Below are 25612 nucleotides of genomic sequence, written 5' to 3' on the forward strand. Positions count from 1 at the left end.
CACTGTTTGCAACTTCTCTCTCTCTCTCTCTTTCGCTCTCCCTGCTTTGCCTTTGCAGTCTGGATTCACTCAGTTCGAGATTTCTGAGGAGCAAAACAATTGATCTTCCATCTGCACGAGCTCCCGGTTTAACAAATGAGATTCTTGTTTCACGCAGCTGATTTGGTGGCTGTCTGGAGTATTTGGAGTAATAAGTTATACAGAGGCGAGGGAGCTGAGAAACGGCTGCAGCTGATGCTGCAACTCGGCTGCAACCTACAGCTCTCCGCTCTGCGTCAGGCAAAAAAAAAGAGAGAAAAGAAATGAAAAAAAGGAAAAAAAGAAGAAGTTTGACACAGACAAAGTTTCAGGAGCAGAATATGACGAAAACAACGTGTCGACCGAAATGACTGATGGGGGCTGTGCGTAAAACCATGTAGCCTGTTACATAATATCCTACTTTAAAACATTTCCTTAAATGTAAAATCACTGTATGCATAGAAATTTGAATATGTATGGCTCTACCCACTTTATTAACAGTAATCCACAGTTTGCAAATAAAGGCTACTGTCTACAGTATAGGGGAAAATAAAAAATATGCCACAATTAAGTGTAGATACTTCAAATAAAGAACAGGTGAATAAAAAGGAACCTTTTTCAGGTTGGAAATGGCTATCGAGCATGCTCCGAAGTTATAACAATTAGCTCATTATGGAGTCATTTCTGAAGACTTAATTGGATTTCCTGATAAGTCACGTGACTCTGGAAGGCGCGAAATGAAACTTCTAGGTGACAGCTGTAAAAAGCAGCGACGCAGGGTTCCCGTGCATCTCAGAAGCAAATGTGTAGTCCACTTTGTACTCAGTCTGAGAAATGTATTACTACAGAGCAACATGTTTACAAAGCACGCAAATTAAAATGCATTTCAACGGATTAACCAGGAAAAAGCTACATCTGCCATGCCACTATTAGCTTTATTACGTCTGATTAGTGCTTTTATTTTTATAAGCAGTCTACGCGAGTATTTCCGTCCACTTGAACACAGGATTTCGGGTCAGTGTTTTCTCCACGTTACTTTCTCATCCGGCCACGACACGTTCCGAGCTGTCAGCAGCAGCCTGCGTGGGTCCTCCGGTCACACAAACCCGCAGGTGCAGCGCCCCGCCGCCGCATCTCATGCCTCAATTAGCGCCGCTGCCCTCTGCACGGACTCGATTAGGCCCGTGATTTATCCGAAAGAAATATAATTATACCTCCAAATAAAATAATCAGCATTGAAGAGCGATTTCCTTAACGAGATGGAGCGGGGTAGATGTCACGGAGTAGCAGCGCCTCATTAGGGCGGTAATGAGACTTTGGGGTGATCCCGATAATTATCGAAATCTGTAAAATAAGGATCAAGTCAAATGTAACCTTAATTTGTCTGGCAATTGAGTTCATTTTTTAGTATGACTATTTAGGAAGGACTCCCTCAGCCTTAATGTAAGGTGTCATTATTTTAGGCCATCTGGGTAATAGATGTAACTGCAGAGGCGACATTACAGGCCTGTTTTGTCATTCATGGCTCACACTAACATTTGTCATATGACTGACAGGGTTACCAAAAGAGCTCTTGCCTTTATTGTAGATATCAAGACACAGTCCATTTCACTGCTGCTAACAGGAATAACAGCACTGTTAATGCCATTAATCCCATTAATCTATGAGATCAACATTAAACTTTCATGTGTTTCTCCCAGTTTCAATGTGTAAACAGTGCATAAAAGGGTCAAACAACACTTAAAGAAAACACTACACTAATCTACTATAATAAACTGAAGGTTTTATAATATTATTGTGGAATTATTTTATTTTTTTCACACAGGAGAAGCGTGATCAAAATGTGGTGGCACGTTAGCAGTAAAGAAAAGAAATAATTACATCAAGAAAAGAGACTTTGAATGGATTCAGTTGGCCTCCACGGTTCCAAACAAGGCCTGACGAAAGGAATGGACATTTAAGCAAGTGAATCTCACAGTGAGAACAGAAATGCATCAGAAATCATCCTTCAAGCTTCACTGAGTCCAATATGCTTCTAGCCTCTTTGTACTCCTCTGATTCAGCCAATTCCTCTTCTGTTTCCTGAAAACACACAAACACACATATAGGTTTTGTTTTAGTGCCATCTACTATACTTCCAAAGAAGGAGTTACAACTGTCTTCACTAGACAAACAGGTTTGTTGTCTTCATATAAAAGCATTCTTGAGGAAATATTTCAAACTGTATCATAATGGTAGGAACCAAATTCATCCAGGAAGGGTTGATATGAGGTAAAACCTGACACTGAAGTGTGTTTGCATTCCTCTGGTAGTCACCACAGTGACAGCACTTCCTAATGACCTGTGATGAGCATGTGCATATGCGTATGCCTGTCTGAAGGGAAGAAAGAAGGGAGGATGAGTAACAGGGAAGGGGACAGGTTGCTAATTTCAGGTTAGCTCCCCCTGCCCAGCATTCAGCTCCCATGTGAGTGACTCACACCTCCAGCTGTCTGACTGTTGCTCTGCATTAATTTCGATGACCCTGAGACATCCATGCTGATGTTTGCCTCTCACCATATCAGCTTAAGTCCTGGAGGGTTTGGCATGCTCTGTGGCTGTATATATACTGTATATATATCTGTATATAAGTGCAAAGTGTGGTGCTTGAGCTTATTCTAATGATCAGTTCATTAAGTCTACACACATTTAAAAGAAAAAACATCTGACTCAACACTGGAATATCCAGGATACCACAATATACTTTAAATTATGTGGCCACAAGTGTCCTGGCATGAAACTGTAGCCAATTGTAGACCTTTCCCACTAGTATGTACTTGAGTCAGCTTGGCATGGCTCGACTTGGATTTTAAGGTCTACCATTAGGTGGGAGTACCTGACACCACTTACTTTTTTTTGTACCCACTTAGCCAGGGCTCCAAGTGATCTGAGACGATCCGAAAACGTGACATCAACAGACAGCATTCCCCCAATTGGCTAGTCAGTGGCGTCACTTATTGAGTCATGAGAGTCTTCATAAAAATCAAAACCACCATTTTTGAAACCCAGCAACAAGGGAAAAGGCTGCACAAAAAACAACATCCTGGTCCCCAAGTGTGACAAAAAGCCATACACTGAGCAGCAGGAGTACAATCGCCTCGATGTCCACTTTTGTTATGGTGTTTGTGTCGCATACAAATGACATCACAGGACTTTTGGCAGCATTGCTATAAGGACCCTACACACATTAGGTGGTAATGATTGTAATGGAAAACGACCGAAACAGCGTAAAGTCAAGGCAAGCTGAGTAGGTACTAGTGGAAAAGGGCTTTTAGTGTCTGCTAGGCCTCACCCACACAGTGCTAGAGACCAATTGGCAACCCCTGGTCACAAGTGTGCATTCAAATTTGCATTCTCCGATTCACTGGTTGCTGGATGCCGGTAGGTGAAATCAGTTGCCACAAGGTACTGCACTAAAAAACTCCTTATGATTGCTTCTGTCACTAGCAGTCTGTTGCTGTCCTGCGTAATTTGAATGGAATATGCAGATGTGTCTGCAAATACTTGCTAACTAACTACTAAACTGTAGTAAAAACTTGAAAAAAGAATAATGCATACTAAAAAAATGACCATTCACCTTCAAAATAAAGTCTCTGGCCCTGTGTGACTGGGGCTTAGCAACCAATTTCAGAGCGACTGCGAGCAACCTTCAGTAAACACTCACAACCAGTAAAGGAAACCTTTTTTTTCCCTAGCAAACTGTGGGTAACTGGTCTCTAGGCATTCCTGCCTGTTGTGACATGGCAGTAAATTTAACAGGAACATTATTACTACTACTACATCCTTGCTTATTTATGGTACAGCATTAAGGGAACTATGTAGCTTGTTATCACACCAGTAACCATAACCTGATGTTGTCTTTTCCATTATCGTTTTTTTTTCTGTTACATGCTGGTCTCATTGGGAAAGACAACTTTTTAAAGATCTGGCATTAAACTGAAATCCAAACACATTAAAATGGGGATCTTAGGCCTTTTCATTCTTTATTATTAATTATTTTGATTATTAATATTTTAATTATTAACTATTTTAGTGAAATGAAGCCTGACAGGAAGGATGAAGCATGATCCAGGTGTTGATCATGTCTACCAGATGTGAAAAAGGATAGGTATTCGCTAGTACTAATACCATACTATGTTTAGAAAGCAAGAGTATGAGAGTTGTGTGTCTTTCATACAATTATAATTACAAATCTGCATTTTTAATGAAGCTTTACTAAGAAACACATAATTAGTTATTAAATATTGTGATACCTACAAAAGAGAAAAAAAGATTAAAAATAAAACTTGAATGCTGGGGTTAACCATTTTTCTTGATGCTGGAATTTTAAAGTATAATAAGCTGAACATTTTTTCTTCTACCCACAAACGCATGGCATGAAATTCTTTTTCAGGGAGGCCATGAGATATTAGAAGTCCAACTGAATTAATTATCACAATAGCTTGTGTCCTGTTGTTTTATGAAAATTTAGTTCACCTCATGGTGGTACTTACTAGCAGCTGTAGCAGATCTGCGTGTGCTATGGCCAGCCGGCGGTGACAATCTGGGATCATCATTCTGGACTCCTGCAACACCTCCATCTGAAAGCACACAGAGACCGCATCAGTGCCATCACCACCTTTATTAATCCGAAAACCCCTGCCACTGCTCCTATTACCAGCTTTCATTACAGGTCTTCACAAAAGTCAACACATTACTGAACATGTATTTTCCAAGCTTTGACCATTAATTTGAACAGCTAGACAAAGTGTATTCACTGGCTGGATTGTGCTGTAGCTTTACTCCTGGCAGTGACATGCAGGGTGTCCCTCATGCACTCTGCTGTGGTTAACATCTCTCAACAAGCCGGCAGTATGAAAAATGTTATTGAGTTATTGATCGGGCCGGGAGTTGGGCAGCAGGGGACCACCTCGATCTGGCTCCACACCTGGATGAATGAGCCGAGAGCATTGTGATCAGGCGTAAAGAGGTATTACTACGCCTGCAGTGTAACTGTGTTGCAGCCTGGGGTACTTTCACAGCCGCGGCTAATGTGGAATTCCCCCAGCTGGCACCCTAAAGAGCGGAGAAGAGCTGGCTAACACTGTCAGACACAGTCACTCATGACAGATGCTTCCTCAGCTAGGCCTGTGTCGAGCTGGAAAAAGTCAAAACATGGACTCAGTTGCACATGTGTACATTACACGGCTATGCACACTAACAGTCTGCCTGCCTGATGGCGTACAAGTTCATCCAAGTGCCTAAACTGACATACCGAAAAATAGTGGACAAATTGTCAAGTTGGCTGCCATCTAGATGTGACAAGGTAAGCTAGAGTAGGCAAAAGAGTACTGAAACAGAGAAAAGTCACGGTGCCCTCCCGGTTCGGTGGAATGATCCCATCAGCACAGGATAAAGATGACACTTACAGCGTATTGATTCCATTAAAATAAAAACCTGTAATCCATCCTGCCTCAGACCTCTCATCTCCAACCATAATCCATCTGGCCTCCCAATCTCCCCATTTAACACCAACCAAGCCTGCTGCTCAGCCTGAGCTGCCACTCTATGAATGAACAAACAAAACAACACACACACTGAATTTTAATGGAAGCTGTAAACATAATCAGATGTGATATCTGTGGTTCAGTTCCTCCCCGTTTGAATCAAGTTTGGATCCGCATCAGCGAACACTGGCCCAAATAAAGGGCAGTTATATGAAAAACCACGTCCTTCCAACAATCTTGTGTAAGCTGACCATAAAATACTGTAATAGGCAAAACTCATATTTGTCTATATATGAGTAGCAGGCTCTCTTGACAAGATCTTGAAATATTTGTATTATTTACCTTTTTTTCACACTATTTCTTTATCGTTGTGATACTGGAATGAAGCAAAGACATCAAGAGAAGCTGTGAATTTAGTTTCCCCCAGGTATTAAACACACATTAAAGGCAAATTCAGAAATTCATTTAACATTTAAAGCTGATAAACCCCCTCGCTAGCCTACAAAATAAGGGCTATAAAGATCCCATAACGCAACGCTCCGATTTTAAATTATTTTGCCATTTCCTTTTATTTTCTGTACACGGCGGGTAATGATTTGGTTATATATTTTGAGGCATAATTGAAATGTCTCTGTGCTTGCAACACCACATGGAATCATAAAGTTCCATTTGCTTATTTATTTAAAAAAACAGCAAACCTGATCACCCTGATCACTTCCACATCCGCAACACACACCAGATTTCCTCGACTAGATCAAAACAGTGATGTAGTGTCATTAACTTTAACTTCAATATTATTTTGTGAAGAAGCAAATGGTAAAAAGCCAAATTTGGCAAGTAGCGCTGGTGGTGGACAACAACTGGGTTCACGGCACAGTGCTATGTGACAAAGTTGAGCTTATGTGCCAAATTTAAAAGAAAATTCTTCTTCTGGCTTTGACATTATAAGCTCTGGACACCATATCTAGAGACAGTTTTCATCAGCAGAGGATTGGTCCAGTCTAACAAAGAAGCAGACCATGGACCTTGCTGTGGTGAAAGGGTAAATGTGCACATGGAAGAGAACCAGACTTCCAGCTTCCATATCAAAAATGCTAAAAGTGATGTAGTGCTTCACAAGGACAAAACCTTTAAAACTAAACTGGTTTCTATGTTCCTTGACTATGTAGCTTGCAAAGATGACACATTAATACATTTATGTATATATCATTCTGATGTTTGGTGTTTATAAACCATCAAGTGTTTGCCATCTGATTATATACAGTGGTATAATGAAAATGTTTAGAATTATAAGATACAATATCCATTAGGGCTGTGCGATATGACCAAAATCTCATATCCCGATATAAGAATTCTATCGTCCGATAACGATATAAATCACAAAAGTGTAACATTTTCTGTAAATTCTGTGAATCTCGGGCAGCTCGACTTGCGGGAAGTGTTTCCAGCTACGTGTCATGTACCTGGAGTCGAGTGTTTTAACAGATGCATGAAGGTATACATTTTTAGACATGAGTTGTAACGGCCGCCGTTTTCTTTGTGAGTATTTATTACACGGCGCGCTGCGGGGAAAAGCCTGTTCCAACGTTTGAGTCTAAGGTTTATTTTTTAGCACCTGGCGGCTCTTTTTTAATTCTCATCCGTAAACACTCTGCATCTTTCACGTGATTCAGTTTATTTTTGAAAATTCTCAACAGGATCTTGAGCTTTATTGTGAAAGGTTTATGTGGAACATAAACAAGCGGACACACCATGGTGTTACCGTTGTTGTTGCTAACGACAACGCATAAAAACAGGCGCTTGTCCGTCCGTAGTGTGGTTATATTAAATATAAGAGAAAGAGAGAACTTTAACAAATTAATATAGCCACTACAGTGACCATCAAAACGATGAAAAAATATTGCCATGAACAGTTTATTTTGCGACACCACGAAACAAACGATAGCGTAAAATGAAACGATAGACGGTTTTATATTGTCATTCGATATATATCGTTATATCGAACAGCCCTAATATCCATACATGTCTGTGTCATACATAAGTAAAGCAAAAAAAGCTCAAAAACTGCCCACACGACTGTCCATTTTGCTAGCTAACGTTAATATTATTATATTATTTGAATTGAATATTTTAAAAGACATAAGAAACATGTTGGAGTGAGAAAATTCCACAACCTGTGTACAGACAAATGATGGAGGGATGAAGGCGCAGTGAGAATGGAGAGCAGGATATGGGCCAGTGATCTGTTAGGGACACTAAATTACCAGCATGTGTCAGTAATTATCAAACTCTTTTAAAGTAACATGATATAATTACATCTGAATCAAGCAAATTACAAAATCACTAATGATTCTCCTCTCAAAACCTAATTCTTCATTATCACTGTGGACTGACCTCATTATATGAACGAAGGGCTACTCGAATTATCAAGACACAATTCACTCCCTAACTATGCGAGAGCAACAACCCTCCCTCACTTTACTGGCTGAGATCAACAGAAGGAACAGGTGGTGATAAATGGATAATTCAAAGGCTTTCAAATTAAGACACATAATTGCTGTACAGCATCAAAGAAGCAAAATGTACCTGTTTCTTGATGACATAATCATCTGCCGCCTCTGTTTTCAGGCGCTCGATCTTCTCTTCCTGCTGCTTCGCTTCAGTTATGTACGCAATCTCCTCCTTGGCCAGCCTGCACAGAAACAAGAAGACGGAAAAGACACGGTTAAAGGCAGCCATACAGTGTTGTTCCATCAAACATAAAACGTAAACGCACAGCCTCTCAGACGGATAATATAGGCTGAACCAAGAAAAGGAGACTGTGATGGTCACTTTTTACAGACAGGGCCATCTATCCTCATTCTCCCCAGCACTCTTGTGACTGAGGAGGACACAGTGAGATCATCTCCCACAGGATGGCAAGAAACACACCTCAATAACACGCAGCAAACACATCACTTCTCCTCACTGCTCTGAAGTGGAGATCAGCCTTAAATAATGCTTTGAAATTCAACTTATCATTTAGACAGCGCTCTAACAGTGGCTAAAATAGGATGCATTTACATGAAAGACATTTTATTTCTGGAAAGGAGCAACACTTCACACTAAATTTAAACCGGATAAGTTTTTTTCTTTAATAACTGGCAGTAGCAGATCTAAGCCTGAAAATAATGTGGATGAGAACTATGGTGTTTATATGAGTATATGAGGTTTTATTATTTTTATTCACTTGTTAAAACGGAGTTTATTAAACTCTTTAAAATTGAGATTAAACAGCACAACACTGTCATTCATCTGCAGTCAGATTTGTTTTGTTTTTGGTTTCTTTACAACCATCGGAGAAACATCGGGCTTTTTAGCCTGTACACCAGTGTTAGTGAGCTGCCAGCAATATATTTTAATGTGATATATTTGATTGTTTTTTGTTAACTTTTATAGAAAAAAAACATTAGGGGGCAGTTGATGTCCACGGTCTGGCCTGCTCTAAAACGGAAGAATATATCAATTGTATAACATGCATTTCATTTTGTATCCTCTTATTGTTTTTGCAGCACTTAAACCTTGAACTTATGCATCTTGCAGTCAACAGTATTCACTAATTATATTATTTAACTTCATATATTACAATATATGAATGCGTCACTAGTGAGTGAGATCTGATTCTTATTTAACGATAGTACACAGAATGCAACATCATAAACTTACATACAGGATAACACTGATACAAATGTTAAACTAAACTGAATTTAGATTTAAAATAATAATAATAATAATACTAAATGATTCAATTAAATTTTCTGCCATAATGGCCAAAGAAGGGATTCAAAAGCCCAAGTTCACATTTGTCTTGTGCACTGAAAATAAAGAAATTAATATATATACACACTTCTCAGTCACAGAGCAAAAATCGCAAATCGTCATTTTTGAGAAGGCTGACCAACAAACACAGAATTTTCTTTGTAATCATCAAATATTTTGTTCATCTCTAATCTATATACGCACATAAATGTAGCTCTGTCTGGAAACTTCCAGCATTCTGCATGGAATAAATGGAAAAGCTGTGGGGGTTCAATGCCGGGAGGGTTTATTTTCAATGTGAAGAAAAAGCAATACAGCTTACATGAGAGCAACAAGTCAGTCAACTTCCTTTGCATATCTAATAGCAATAAATGATTTCGCCTAATCTACCTAGTGATGATATATGAACGCATGAAACTGCATTACTTCATTACATTTGGCTGGTTCTTTTTAAAATGATTTAATTCTCTCCTTTACATACATAGGGAAAATGGGTAATAGAAACGGAAAGCTAACTAAAGAATTTTAAAAATTCTAAAATTGAGTAATCCCAGTGGATTTCCAATCTTCTAACAAAGGCTTTGGAAAATCGAGCCTGTGGCAGACGAATTTGGACAATTACAGATCTTTTTGTGTTTTGATTTTTACTGCAGAGAGGAAAGCCTCTGAAAACACATTTAGATTTCATTCTTTATTTAAAAATATTAATAGTAGGTCTCTGCCCTGAATTCATCTAAAGATCATATTACATCATACATATTACTTTTATCAATACACTTTTGAAATGTGCAAAGTAGGACATTATATCATGTCACTCATGTCTTTTGTGTTAGCATGTCACAGAAAAACACACAGAAATCAGCGTAACCTGCATACTGCCATCCAGCTCACATCCTATCAACATGATTATCTGGCTCCTTTATCCACCTTTATTGTCTTCGACACACACACACACACACACACACACACACACACACACTCACTCCCAGAAGCTACTAGTTCTTTTTTAGACATTAATTGATCATCAATTCAATCCCTAATTTAGACCAAGTCAGGTGGTAAATGGGCCTCTTTTTCTTGATTATTAGTGAAAATAGGCTTGAGTACATTGATAAATTCTGATTATTTATCAATTACGGCCCAAATGGAACTAAATCTCTTAAATAGATTCCGACCCTGATTGGCATAATGGAGTTTGAAAATATAGCTATTGATAATGATTTCCAACTAACAGTCTTTTTCCGGCTGCGCCTGCTGGAGGGACTGACAACACAAATTTCATTTTTCATAAAATCAGCTGTGTGTGTGTAAGTGAGTAATCCTTCATTAGTCAGTCACATTACTGGAGACCCTTCCCTACGCGTTGCACTGCTCTTTGCCTAGCCAAGGAAGCCAATAGCACTCTGTCATATTTTACATCAATTACCACTCATTCTAATACGGTTCCATCAGGAAGCTTTTAAACAGGCACCGTATGCAATAGCAGATCCTGTCTTTCACTCTCATGCTTAATGTAGAATGAGTTATGTCACCTGTTAAGAGTCAAAGAAGGTGGCAAAGAGAGGAGAAACGATGGAGGTAGGAAGGCTGAAATAATTTGAATAAAACTGAAGGACAGTCTAATAACAAAATGTCCATTCCTCCCCTTTCCAGTCCTGATGTTAATTTCTTATTTCTCCCAGACTTGGAGCGCTGTGCGAATAAGGGGTGGGGTCGTGGCTGGTTTTAAATAGACCTGCCACCTCAGGCTTAATGGAAAAGGCAGCTCTCTGGAAAATAGAAAAAAAAAAAGGAATTAGAAGCCAGCCGACACACACATTCGGTCGCCTGCTCTAGCACTGTATTTTTGAGCTGCGATGTAGTCTGCGCTGGGACCGGAATGACAAAGGCAAATTACTGTTGTCATTTTATTAAGGGCATCCGCCTCGCTAGGGCAGAAAGGCACTGACTGGAATGTGCAGAAGCCACTGGAAATAGGCCTGGCTAAAAGAGCAGGCAGGTTTCCTCTAAAGTCGTACATATAAATGTGTGTGTGTGTGTGTGTGTGTGTGTGTGTGTATACTTGAGAGTGTGAGTGTGAGAGAGAGAGAGAGAGAGAGAGAGAGAGAGGGTAGAGGAAGTGAAAAAGCTGGGAACAGAGGCAAAAAGGAGACTATAAGAGAAGGACACAACACAGAGCAATGACACTCTACACTTAAACAGTTTGATAAAAGGTTCATGTCAACGTACAGCTGTTGGCCTTGAGGGAGTAAGATTTTAAATCTTATCTTTTGTTCAAATAATATACTCAACTTAAAAACCTCAGAAGAGAAAGCAGGGATGATACTGGCTAATAAAATACTGCACCCTTGCATTGTTGTTTTTCCTATACTGACCACTCCTGGACACTCTGTGACATTATCCTCTCTGGGATGTCCAGCCTCCATCATTACCACCGGGGAGCCTGTTGGTAATCTGACCCTCATCAAAGTGCAATCGATAGCGTATTACACAAACAGCACTGACAGGAGGGAATTAGAGGTCTGCCTGATTGACGATAGGTACACTCAAACCATCCCACAGACAACTGAGCCCATTATCTCAAGAATCCTCATAATGTCTACAACATTTTCTATTCCAGCATGGTAAATTTGGCCGTTGTACAAATGTGGAGCCAAGCTCGAAGTAGATGCCAACTCTTTTAGTAGGACAGCTTAGACTAGTTAATGAGTTTGCAGGTCCTACATCAAAAGGCCCATATCAATCTATCTAGAAGTGAAGCGAACACTAAACCATTATAGATGAGCAGTGTTTGCCTACAGACAGGATTTACAGTTTGGAAAAGAGAAAGAATAAAGATGGAATATGTTCATTAGAAAATTTGGAAAACTAGGCAAACAATGAAGAAACAAATGGGACGAAACAGCTACTGTACACCCAGTTGTACCGTTAAAGTTAAAAAGCAATACAAGATGTCTGAACTTGCCAGGAGTTTGTGCAACTAGCCAACTTGATGTTAAACATTGATGCCGTTGTTAACTGCCGCCAGAAATACAAGTCGGTTAAACCTATTATAGTTATTTTAATAATGTAAAACTGCAATTACTGGTTCATGAAGCTCCTAAAATACACAAAATGTTTGTTTTGCCATTATTTAACTTTGTCCATTTAAGATATTCTGTGCTTTTAAATTATTTTTTTCAGTTTTTATACTACCGTAATTGTCGGGCTATAAGCTGCTACTTTTTGCACAAGCTTTGAACCCTGCGGCTTTTAGTCAGGTGCAGCTTTTCCATGGATTGTCCATGATTTTTGTGATATCGTAAGACGATTTGTTTTGTTTGTTCCGCTGTTGTACGGCACTACGTTGCCTGGCGGAAGGGCATGTGATCAGACACACAGTATCGGGGTTCAAGAGTGGTATGTTGGTCACATGTCCATCTGCCAGGCAACATAGTGCCGTACAAGTAGCGCAAAAAACAAACTTCAAAGTAGCGCTACGCGTACAGCGGGAGGTGTGGATGACTAGCGGCGATAAACTTGCGAAAAGCAAGTTATGCTCAACTCCACCAGTGGAATCTGACAGCGTGGAAAAGTGTGAAAACATCCATGATCACCAACGGATTTCGAAGGGCTGGACTGCTGCATGATGGAGAGGAGGACACCACCACGGCCCTTCAGAGGGTGTTCGACTCTGACACTGACAACGAGGATTTCTTTGGTTTTGAAAGTGACAACGAAGGAAAGGAGCTGAGAGTAGATGACGAAGCCATCCTGAGCCTGTTCGTATCCGACACTGGAGAAGAGGACTTTGGTGGTTTTAGTGCGCAGGAAGATGGTGGTGAATGACTGACTTTTCTTCTTGTTAAAGCCGTGTCACTGCACCTGAGCCTAAAAGGTAGTCCGAATCTATTTTTCTGGTGTGCTGTAGGTTATTGTTATGTAGGGCTGCTCGATTATGGCAAAAATGATAATCACGATTATTTTCACTGAAATTGAGATCACGATTATTTGACGATATTTATTTAACCCTTTAAGACCTACTATAGAACCAAGTCCACCAGAGCTTATATTATTTTTTTACATGTTGTAGTGCCATTTGTGGGAGCATTTCAAGTTGCTATACATCAATACAACTGTTATAGCCCATATTTTAATAATATGTATGCATTAAGTCCATAGTAATTACATAAATTGCAAAAAAGTGCAATAAACTACAAAAAAAATTGAAAATTGCTTTTGTTTTGTTTACATATATTTCTACTTGGAGAAATTTAAGAGGTTTATCCCTCAAAACTTTAAATACAATAAAGTTGCAAAAAATAGTTTCCCACCACAGGAAATTTATTTTGAGTGTCTTCATAGTTTTATTTTGGAGATACAGCAATTTTTATATACTGCAGGAAAAACAAAAAACAATCCTATGATGCAAATTTGCAAAGAAAACAGCATGTGCATCATTTCACTGTGGGAAGTGTTACGAACAGCTGATAGGAACGGCAAAGCGTGTTTCTGCAATATTATGTTTTTGTTCCTGCAAGCGCTTTTTATGCAATTTTTGCAAAGCTATATGTGGAACGAAACCGTGACCGAGGACAAGCTGATGGCATAAGATGTAAGTACAACTCCTCCGGTTTCATATGCAAAACAAATTATTGCGCTACGGTTCAGGTTCTACAGGGATTTAAAAATAGTTACGCAAAACGGAGCGTGCTGCTCTGACCGGCTTTAAAGGGTTAACAATGACTTTAAAAAAATAATATAAAATAGTGTGCAACACCGCTGAAGTTTTTTTTTTTTAAACTCTCTTTTCAACCAACGGCAGTCACTCTCCAAATAACTTCTGCTTAGCTTTCCGAGCTTCCCTCGGGTCCTCTTAATCAGCGGTCTCCAACCTTTTTTGCGCCACGGACCGGTTTATGCCCGACAATATTTTCACGGACCGGCCTTTAAGGTGTCGCGGATAAATGAGGGAGGGGCTAATAATCGGCTCAGTCATTTTTAATGATCGTTGAAAGCCCAGATCATAATCGTGATTAAAATTCGATTAATTGAGCAGCCCTATTGTTATGTACTACATTTGTTACTCATTTATGAAGCACAGTACATGTTTCGTACTTGTAATTACCGCTACTTGTACATATACTTAAAAAGTTATGCAAATATGTACCCATAACTTGTTTTTCAAAATATTAATAAAAGGGGTGTGTCTCCAAACAGCCATCTCTTTCCTGACAATTCGCTTTGTGCATATTCTCGTACATATGGTAAGTCAACATTGAAACACCTGCGGCTTTTAGTCAGGTGCGGCTAATGTATGTACAAAACAGGATTTTCCCCTGATTTTAGCTTGTGCGGCTAATATTCAGGTGCGCTTTGTAGTCCGGGAAATACGGTAGTTAACTAGCCTAATTTTTTTCTGTCATTTAAACAACTCAAATCACAAACCAGAAACATCCCTAAGTTCTTTTTTTATGAATACTATTTCAAATTTTCCTGAAAATGCTTGATCTCCAATTTAATTGCATTTGAAAGGTGAGTCTATTATCTAGCCTGTCCTCACTGATTGTCATACATTAGAAGACATTAGATATTCATCAGCCATTTGCAACATAATTTAACAGCATAACAAACATCTCTCTACACCAAGCCCAAACAGAAACTCTACATTAAAGCCACAAGGGCTAAGTTTATTGCAGGGCGTGTAATACAGGATATCTGTTTAAGGAAGGTGTAACTGTGAACTGGAATATGTCCTGGTTGCACTGCACACAGAACAGTTTAGTGGTGCTCACATCTATTTTAAAGAAAAACGTTTAATCTAATTGTAAAGAACTTTTCTCTTGTAAGGTTTCTTTTCTTTAGGAGTGAAAGAAGCCTTCTATGTCAACTGCGAACGACCATCTTTGAACAGAGGTGGTGGCTTATGACACCAACTGTCTGCCATCTATAATCCAGTTCTGAGATCCCTTCCCAGATGCCTTAACGCCCACTCACATCCTGGGCCATCTGACCTCAGTAAATTACATGATAGGGTGATTGCGATTGCGATATGACCAAAATCTCATATCCCGATATAAGACATCTATCATCCCGATAACGATATAAATCACAAAAAATTAAAGTTTTCTGTAAATTCTGTGAATCTCGGGCAGCTCGACTTGCATGAAGTGTTTTCAGCTGGGTGTCGTGTACCTGGAGTTATGACTTTTAGCCGATCCATGAAGCGATACATTTTTAGACATAAGTTGTAAAGGCCGCCGTTTTCTTTGTGAATATTTATTACACGGCGTGCTGCGGGGAAAAGCCTGTTCTAACGTTTGAGTCTAAGGTTTATTTTTTAGCACCTAACGCCTCTTTTTTGCTTCTCATCCGTAAACACTGCATACTCTTTCACAGGATTTAGTTTATTTTGAAAAGTCTCAACAGGATCTTGAGCTTTATTGTGAAAGGTTAATATGCAAAACAAACAAGCGGACGGCGGAACCACGCCATTGTTCTACTGTCGTGGTTGCTAATGGCAATGCGTAAAAACAGTCGCTTGTCCATCCGTAGTGTGGTCATATTAAATATAAGAGAAAAAGAGAACTTTAACAAATTAATATAACCACTACAGTGACCATCAAAACGATGAAAAAATATTGCCGTAAACATTATATTTTGCCACACTACGAAACAAACGATAGTGTAAAATGAAACGATAGACGTTTTTATATCGTCACCCGATATATATCGTTATATCGAACAGCCCTATTGTGACCTACACCCGTCTTCACACCTTCGCTCGTGTGATTAGGCAGAGGATCATTAGGGGATCCATTGTCCCTCTTGGGGGGGGAGAGACACTCTCACAGGGCTTAAACCTGGGACTCTCCACAATTTGACCCTAGAACTGAAGAAGCTTCTCGGATAAGAGGTGAAACGTCTTCAAGCAACTTAAAGAAGTCCAGACGCCTTTCTTTCCAAGCTCCTTAGACTACGATGACCTGGATGACTGAGAACATCCACAGACAAACACAGTGCACAAATCACATGACTTCACTGTCAGTACCACTGCCCTCCAGTGTACTGTGTGATCGTGAAGAACTAAGCAAACAACTTACTTACATGTTTTATGAATTTAAAAAAATAATCATTTAAATGATGCTTGATGCGGATTAGGGGTCAGGGTTAGGTAGGTACAAACTTTATTTACAACATCAAACCAGGTTTTAACTTCTTAAACTCCATCAGGCAACCAGCTACAGTTAGGTTTAGAGTTACATTTAAGGCCTAGTCACACATGGCCTTGGGTCAGTTGGCAACTGCTTGAGAATCACCAGTCGCTAGGGAAAAATGTGTACTCTCCTGGCAGGTTGTGGTTACTGGCAGTCACTGTGAAAAAGACTGCCAAAGCCTCAGTCACACTGGGCTGGAGACCGGTCAGTTATGCCCTGTTAGCCACCACCTGCTGGGAAAAATGTGTATTCCCCGGCAGGCTGGTGAGTGGTTGCATGAGGCTGCCTGCGATCACTGAAACTGGTCGCAAGAAAAGCTACAAGGTCCTGTGGCAACTGCTAAAAGATGACTCTGGTTACTCATAGATTGAATGGAAGATCCTAACTTGCCAACATCTTCCATGCAAAGTATAGTGCAAACTATGGGCAACCACAGCAAGATGCTTGCAACCAAAGCAATCACAACAAGGTTTTCAATGTAGCACCCTCTTAGCGACCAATTTCACCCACCAACAGCCAGTAATCACCAGGAACACTCACTGAAAGGTTTGCAAATACATATTTTTCCAGAGTGATCAAAGGTTGCCAGCTGGCTACCAACTAGTCCCTATGCCAGTAGGATTTAACTCCTTCCAGTTGTTCTCCATTTGTGTAGCTTATAACTTTCACATAGCAACTTACAGTAGGAATTGTACCGACTCAACCTAAATTACCCAACACTCTGGGTACAAACTGCGTATGAATAAAAATCCACAACCTGAAAAAATGGTTTCTTGAACCAGCCCCCCCACCAAAAAAATGTTTAACAACAGTTTTTATTAAACCAGTTATGATCATCTACCAATTTAAGGAAGCCTGGAGTCCAAAGTACATATGCAGCAGTACTTTAGTGCAGTGAAGGTGCACTGGCCTGTATTATTCATTAACTAGTTGTCATTTTTTTTACTCCTCATTATAATATGTACGTGTCAAGACTGTGTTGTCATCCCTGCCTGCCTGTAACAATTCTGACCCCAAAATGGGATGCAAGTATTTGCAAAATCTCACCCCAAGTCCATCTCACCTTAACATGGTACCAATGCGGAGCTACGTAGCTTACTCAGCAGGTGCTTCCCACACCCGCAGAGTTTAATGATAATAATAATATAACGGTGCTTCTACGTTGGGCTGTTTCATGCAGCAGCTCCAATTAGCAAAGATGAGGGAGTTTCCACTGAAAATTTTTTTATAATGACAATTAAAATTAATGTTATGTTGCGATAACTTAAGTTTACGAACTTGAGTTCGAGTGACCCAGTTGATATCAGCACGTGGAAGTTTTAAAATGCAGCCAGAAAATGGACACTTTATTTGATCAGCAGTGTGTTAGCTACCTAGCTAACATTAGGGATCAGTCGACCACCACTTTGAATTGAGCTGAATTACACACACTACAATTATGATACAGCGCTATGGTTGAACAAACAGTGAACTCTAACCCCCACATTATAACTATTAGCTACTCAGGGTTAAGCGACGGTAAGAAATAGCCGCTTTGAACAGAATACACTTTCTTGTCATTCAAGCCGCTAGCTATAGGCCGCGCCCCAACACCGCACTAAAGTTAAAATGTGGTTGGTAACACATTTCGACCTGCGGCGTAGGTTTTCGCCTGGCCGCCCGGCTAACTTAGTTAGCTCAAAAACGCCGACCTCACGTTAGCATCTATAAGTAGCTTGCATAACATACGAAATACTAGTTAAGTTAAACAAAGAGCCAGCCTTACCGTTTAACAATACCAGTTTTAATCTTAATCTGCCGTGTTCTTGGATCTGCCATGGCTGTAGATGCAATGTATTACTGGGAAGTAACGTGTTGTCGCTAGCTTACTGTGTTAACGGTGTGCAGGTGGAAGTGGAAGGAAGGATGATGAGCTGCTGGCAGATAAATCGATCGTTAGAGAAGCTCATTGTCGATTTTTTTGGTCTGAATGACAGATCTGGTAGGTAATACAGTTTCGTGAGTGTGTTTCTCTGGTTCTTGTGCATGCTTTTGCTATTTTTCTTCGAATTACACCTCGATAAACCGAAATCATAAAATGACGAAAATAAATAAATACTGTGGTGGTTAAGTTAATTAAATCAGGAGCAATTACGGAGACTGGGAGCTCTATGTTATATGTAGTTGGTTTTCCACAAAGTCTGATAATTGTTGTAAAAGACAGCTAGCCCATTTCAGCTACCTGCTCATCAGTGATCCCAAATTTGGGGTAAAGTAAGGTTACCTCATGAAGCTGTAACAAAGGAATTAATGGCCAACTACTGCCCCTCTAGATAAGAGAAATCAGCTGAGATACTCTGGGTAAGGAAATGAAGATATCTGTCAGCATCACTTTGTGGGCATCAATACTATGTAAGCACCAAAATATGAGTATCTAAGCCAGTCAGAGCTACATCTGTAGTTATATGATTGGTAGGGATTGCGAAGAAAAGGATCATTTGAAATGTTGACCTGATGCCTTTTTTTTTCAGGAAAGAAAAACTAAACATATTCAACTGTCTAAAGTAAAGTAGCTTTGTTGTGTGTCTGCATAGGTAGTGCTGCGGCATTGAAGAAAACTGAAGACATTTCCAGGAAACATTTATACATAACAGGAACAGTACAGGGTAACTAATATGAAAGATCCCTCTCTTCCATTAAGCTTGGCCTTGTACTCCAAGTTTGCAAGCCTAACCTAAGCCTTCGATACTAAAAGGGACCAAAGCATTTGGTTACACTAATACCAATTAACAATGTTAGTTACAATTACACATGAGCCTCTCAATATACAACAAATAAATATTTTGGGTAACTTTAAAAAGCTAATCTAAAAGAAAAACAAAACAAAAAAACACCCAAACTAATCAACCATCACTGTTTGATTGGTGTGAGTTTAATATTATGAAGATTTAAATATTTCATTATATATGTAATATTTCATTATAATTTAATAATATGGAGACTTTTGGAAATATCTCACATGTACAATTTATTGGTACTTGAATACTTGCATTTGATGTTTTATATTGTGCCAAATCACAGTAAGCTAAAGACCCCACAATAAATCGCTCTTATATAGCACATTTCTACTCTACGTGAGCACTCAAAACTTTATACAACGTATCTCATTCACCCTGTCATACAAGCACTTTTTTCCATGCTTGAGTACTTTTTATCTGACATACACACACATTCAGACCCAGATGTATCGGAGAGCAACTTGGGGTTAGTATCTTGCCCAAGGATATTTGACATGCATGCTGGAGCAGCCACCAATTGAACAATATTGGTAGATGGCCTGCTCTGCATCCTGAGCTACAGCCAGAAGGTAAAGAAAACCCCAACAATCAAATGACCCCCTTTGTGTAAGCACTAGGCAATAGTTGGAAGAAAAAACTCCCGTTTAACAGGAAGAAACCTCCAGCATAACCAGGCTCACCTGCCATGACCTGTTGTGGTTGATGGGGGGAAGACAGGACAAAAGACACTGTCTAAAAGAGCCAAATGTTAATAATAACTAATGATGCAATTCAGAGTTGTGTATAAACACGGTGAATGAAAAAGGCGAGTGAAGAAGAAACAATTGAATAGAACTCAACTGAATTTAATTGAACTGAATGGAATTGAATAGAGAATAAGACTCTAATAATCTAATGATGTCAGATTATAGATTTGCATGGATTAATGCATCTTCTTTTTCTAAAGCAAAAGAAAGAAATGTCCATAATATTATTCCTTGCTATTTTTCACAAGATTTGTATATTTAGTTTCTTTAAGAATTAAACTGTGTATACACAAATATTGTGTGTGTAAGTTAAGGTTTATAAGCCTCAAAATCAGCCTTTTTTTATTTACCCAATAGATCACTTAAATGATACAATTGACATGCCTTATAAAGCTGTGTTACAAAGACACAAAATTCAATATCATTTGAATCTTTGTGTATTTAATATTGATTTGTGTGATCTATAACAAAATGAATCAATTTCACAGTACTTTACATGGCTGCCTGTATCAAAATATATATATTTATATACTAGAGACCTCAGCTTTCCCAATAACATTAAGGGTTTACAATATTCTTGCACATTAAAAGCTTTGGAACAGCAGCACACTTGTGAAGTTAGTGCTGGGAAAGGAGTACAACTTCTTTTATTTGAGCAAGAGAAAAAGTTTCCACCTGTGAGACCCACTCTCACAAAATGCAAAAAGACACCTAATGTCCCGCATTATCCATAAAAGAGAAACTGTGCTAAATACAGCTTCAGTAGTCTTGTTTTTCATGCACTAGGGTGAATTTAATTGAATCTTGTCACTGATAGAATTATGCACACAAGCATAATTTAAGTAAGAAACATTCAGAATAAAGTGAAATAAAAGGAAACAGGGCCACACAACAGATTGTTGTATGTATCAGGTCAAATTGGATTAGAGGCAGTAATCAGGTTTGCAGTGATGGTGTTGTGTCTCATAATGCAATTCCACTTCATCTAATAAATCCCAGTTTTGGGTCATATAGATCTTTTAATGTGCACATACTCAAATTATGTAGAAATTCAAACATACAGTACTGTGAAAAACTCTTGAGCCACCCTTGATTTCATTATATTTTGCTTGGAAAGTAGTAAAGTAAAGGTGGTAATCTAGGTACAGACTTAAATGGAAATACGAGGCGAAAAAAAAAAAACCCAGAGTTATTACAATTCAGTCTGAAATATCTTAGGTAAGCTTTCTTGTAATTTCTTGAAGTAATCTTCAGGAATAATTCTCCAGGCTTATTGAAGCTCTTCTTTGGATGTTGGCTAGAAGACAGAAGGCCTTAGATGCTCACTAAAGATGTTTTTACCACTGATTTTCAGTCCTGTGCTCGTGTAGTTAGGCATATCTCAGCCTTTTCTCTCTGTTTGCTTTTCTTAAGAATGGCTTCTCGACAGCCACCCTTCCACTGAGACCATTTCTGATGAGGCTAAGGTAGATGGATCAACTGAAGGGTCAGATGCATCTCTTAGGTCCTGTGTCAGGTCTATGCTATATTTTTTCCTATTTTTTAAGGATGTAACTTTCAGATCTGTATATCTGATGCAGATATCTTTTAAGCCTGATGCTTCTTCTTTTGTCTAGTTTCCTCAAAATGTTTAGTGCTAGTGCCTAAAGGTATATATAAAATTACTTCTCTGCTAAGTTGTCAATTACGTGTGTAGACACAACACTGGTTGACTCCTTGAGTTAGGAGCCTCTTTTAAGCTTGAACGATTCATAATCATTCAACAAACAAAGAAAAATATTAGTCTGAAGTCTGCAGTCAGATTCAAGGAATGGCTTGAAAATGAGTGAACAGGCAGCCAACGTCCAAAGAAAAACTTTATTATTATTATGGTACAGTTCTCTTAAATGTAATAATTTTGCTTTGTTTACATTTGAATTCAAGACTTTTACTTGTTACAATGGAATATTTTTTACCTTAGCATAAAGTAAATGTGATACCATTTACCATTTAATTGTTGTAGGCAGTAGGTCGAAAGACTTACAGGCTAGGGGTGGTGTTGTTTCTTGTAAAGCAATTTGCCTTTATTCAATATACAATATCTATTTTTTAATTTGGTTGTTAGTTTGTTTTTTATATATCCTGCCTCAAAATATGTACAAGTGGATAAAATCTACATGCTGTGTTGACTTACGGCACTAATATTTGTGCTGCCAAAAATCTGCAGACTTAGTTTATATGTGATTACATTTGATACTCTACCACCTGAACTTAAGATTTTCATTTAGATGTGGCACTTTTAAACCCTGGCACATGGTGACTCATTAATCACTGCACATGCTCAGTCCCCAAAATATGATAAAATAAACATATTGCTATACAACCAAATGTGAAACCAAACATAGTTTAACCACAGCTAAACTAACATGGTAAAGGTAAGTTATTTGATACTTTTACATAGCAGTGTTTAATATATGATTACAAATATGATAATTATGTTAAAACACGCTAATTAAGTGGAATTTGCTTGTACTTGAATACTTGCATATGACACGTCCTACTGCATTTATAGTACAAAAAACCCAGCATCATATGAAAAATAATTCATTACTATGGTATTATTATTATTATCATCATTGGATTATTAATGATTAATCAATATAGAATTTATTTTAATTGAAGACTTGTGCTAGTAATGTAGTGATTTACCTCCATGTTTCCCTACTATATAAAAAGTAGTGTGAATACTATTTCCACTGCTTGTGTAGATGTTTTCAAAGCTCTCTTGTTGAGCAGCACTAATGGGGCAAGACAGGGATTCTCTTCCAATACAAAATCATTATAATTAGTTATTCTTAAATTGTACTATACCAAGGCTAAATCGGTTAGCATAAGAGGGTAGAGAGTGTTTCATTTTCTCTGCAACCAGATCGATCTAATGATGCTAAATTGGAGATCTGCCATGGATGTCTTTTTTTTTTCTTCTAAGCTAAAGATATAAGCTCCTGTAGTATATATTATTCCCTCGTCTTCCCGAGTAAACATGAATAAAAGATGATGGGTGTTCCTTCAGCAGCGGAGGAGAAATCCTTTACTGGGCAAAGCTGCTGTGATTGCATTTGAGTGGTGGGAAAACCCCGGGCTCCTTCCCTACAGCTTCATGGCCGTTGATTATTGGTATTTTCCGAGTTTTCCAAACTAATAAGTGGCACTATCAAGCATTTGGAGGCGCCGTGAGACTACAGACGGGCTGCTAGACTTAATTGATATTGAGCGAGGCACTGGTAGGCGCGGACGGGGCCGCTGCTGGGTAATTTGCAGTTTAATCAGCGTTTGTAATGAGAGCCGCTGATTAGCGCGGGGTGGAAATAAAAGAGAGTTACAAGGAACGTCTGTCAGAGTCCGGTGATAATTCACGACTAATTGTAATGATTAGAGCAAACTGGATGACTTTGGAGTTTTCTAAATGTGTTGCCTTGCCTGTGCGCATGTCTCTCTGCGCCCTTGTACTCTTTATATTTTAAATCAGAGTATGCGCGCACATTTTCTCCAACTGGCTTTAAAAAATCGAAAAATCCCAAATTTAATGCTGGCGGTTTTTTTCTATAAGAAACAGTTTGTGAAAGCGTGTGTGTGTGTGTGTGTGTGTGTGTGTGTGTGTGTGTGTGTGTGTGTGTGTGTGTGTAAATCGCAGAGATTTGATTATCAAACAAAACATCACATTTGTAAGAGGGGAGGGGACGTCAATGACGGACTCCGCTGCCGTGAGGGTGGAATGTATTCCTCGAGACGCGCTTCGGCCACTGCTGGAATAGCAAATGCGAAATTAGTGAGAAATGTGCGCATGAACGCTGTCGGTCAATTAGCGACAAGCGAGAGGAAGAGCTGGTATTCTCATAGTGAACATTTGTCCGGAGAGTACACACACACACCCTCCATCTCAGAAGCTTTATGTGATTTTCTCTGTATTTTAATAAAGTTGGAGAAATAACCTCTGTGGCCGTGATGACAAAAGACAATTGTTTTGTATTGGCTGTTTGCATCTCCTAGACCTACATTAGTGAAATGTGATTTTTTTTTCTTTTCCCACAGACCTTAAAGTGCTATTTCACTCAAATTAAGCAAACCCTGCCACTAGTGACATCTAGGCATGCAAGATTCATTTGTCAGATATCCATTACCCAAATTTGTATCTCTGCCCTTTGTATAATGTCTCATTATACAAAAAGCACAGATTTTTTGTTATATATATATTTTTTGTTTATTTAAAATCTATAATGTAACTAACCACGATGTAGTGCAGTCAAAGTTACTTCAGAATTTGTTTAATTCTCAAACACAGTGCAAGCACATGAAAAGTATTCTCACTCGAGTGACCTTATTACTCAAAACTACACATATAGCAATGGCAGTTTTAATGATATAGCACATTTAATGATACTTAAATTCAATGCATTTAGCACAGAAAATAAAAACATAAAAACCTATGTAGGTTTATAATAGGTTTACAAATAAACTAATTAAAATATTTTAAAAATGATTGTTCAACAATAGCCATGGGGAAATAAAGCCTTTCTGTGATGGTAAAACCCAAAAAAGGTTGTTTGTTTGTTTGTTTGTTTGTTTAAAAAAACACACTCAAAGAAAAATGTGTAGAACAGCTGTATCTCAAGCTACAATTTTTCCATATGTATATATATGAATGTGTGTGTATGATGGGCTTAATTTTTTTATGCATGAGTTTGTGTTGAGTTTGTGCCAAAAATAAGGACAATATGTGTCGCAAAATATCAATAAGGCTGGACGTCATACTTCCTCCTGCATTATGTTATTGATGCACTAGTGCCAGATATCAATATTTGTATCCAATCATACCATTGCTGTAAACAGATTTTCTTTCTGACTGACCAGAGTCACTACATCTTGACTCTTCAAATAATTGAGGGTAAAGTATCAGTCCAGCTTCTCACCTGTAATTTCACAGTGTCGATACGGCTGACAGTGAGGGGATGCAAATCAAACAGCAAATTAGTTGAACTGGACTAATATTTAAATATAATAATAAAGAAAACAGCCACACATCAACAAAAAAATGACATGAATGTATTATTTTAGAAAAGCACGTTAGAAAACTTCTATAAAGTCATGAATAATTATTATGGTTTTCCTCGTCCTGTTAAACTGATATTGTAATATCTGTCAGTTTATTGCAGAGTCGTATTTTGATGTATCTAAGCAATATATGAAACAGTGTTGAGGTAAGTGTTACTCTGTAAATCCCACCTTTAATAAGGAGGCTCTGAATTGTTTAAATGCATAGACCGTGGCTTTTAAACTCCATTGTGATGAGTTCCTCAGTTTTCTTGCCATCTAGCCCTTGGTGTTCCCCTCTCCTTAGGAACTCAATTGGCACCTGAATCTCTTTTTGGGACTCACTGCTGTATAATAAAACCCCTATTAAAATGCATAGGGCCTCCGTGGGCACAGCAGCAGCATCAGTAGCATGGATGACCTGTTTGGTATCAGGTGTGATGTGCCACTACTGACCTTCGCCACCTGATCCTTTGCTGTAC

At 38.7% G+C, this 25612-nt stretch overlaps 2 protein-coding genes across 8 annotated transcripts in view; one reads left to right on the forward strand and one right to left on the reverse strand.

Annotated features, from left to right (window-relative positions):
* Window positions 1-1810: 1810 nt before the first annotated feature.
* On the reverse strand, window positions 1811-18454 carry tbca (tubulin cofactor a). Its single transcript, XM_082542035.1, has 4 exons — window positions 18303-18454; window positions 8130-8235; window positions 4551-4637; window positions 1811-2100 (listed from the first exon to the last, which is right to left on the reverse strand). The coding sequence occupies exons 1-4, from the start codon at window positions 18353-18355 to the stop codon at window positions 2020-2022; spliced, it is 327 nt and encodes a 108-aa protein (XP_082398161.1). The 5' UTR covers window positions 18356-18454; the 3' UTR covers window positions 1811-2019.
* The window catches only part of LOC309711616 (uncharacterized protein), a 47250-nt gene continuing 40068 nt past the window's right edge, over window positions 18431-25612 (forward strand). For 4 of the 7 annotated variants that reach the window (XR_014278038.1, XR_014278039.1, XR_014278040.1 and 1 more), the window contains exons 1-2: window positions 18431-18518; window positions 19111-19182. Coding sequence is in view for 1 of the 7 variants with exons in the window: in XM_082542033.1 (XP_082398159.1) it covers window positions 18443-18518; window positions 19090-19182 (169 nt within the window). In the remaining 6 variants the exon portion in view is untranslated. Of the gene's footprint in view, window positions 18519-19089; window positions 19183-21473; window positions 21915-25242; window positions 25291-25612 lie in introns of those variants that run through there. The other 3 variants (XR_014278042.1, XR_014278043.1, XM_082542033.1) reach the window with 3 other exon arrangements.

This window comes from Aulonocara stuartgranti (assembly GCF_965226115.1).
Source record: "Aulonocara stuartgranti genome assembly, chromosome: 7".
In the NCBI taxonomy this organism is placed as follows: domain Eukaryota; kingdom Metazoa; phylum Chordata; class Actinopteri; order Cichliformes; family Cichlidae; genus Aulonocara; species Aulonocara stuartgranti.

Excerpts from the sequence above, each read along its gene's own strand:
- tbca (XM_082542035.1), bottom strand. The coding sequence starts at position 18,355 with ATGGCAGATCCAAGAACACGGCAGATTAAGATTAAAACTGGTATTGTT. Across the intron at positions 8,236-18,302 it reads AAAACTGGTATTGTTAAACG|GCTGGCCAAGGAGGAGATTG; the intron begins GTAAGGCTGGCT and ends GTTTCTGTGCAG. Across the intron at positions 2,101-4,550 it reads CAGATCTGCTACAGCTGCTA|GAAACAGAAGAGGAATTGGC; the intron begins GTAAGTACCACC and ends GTGTGTTTTCAG.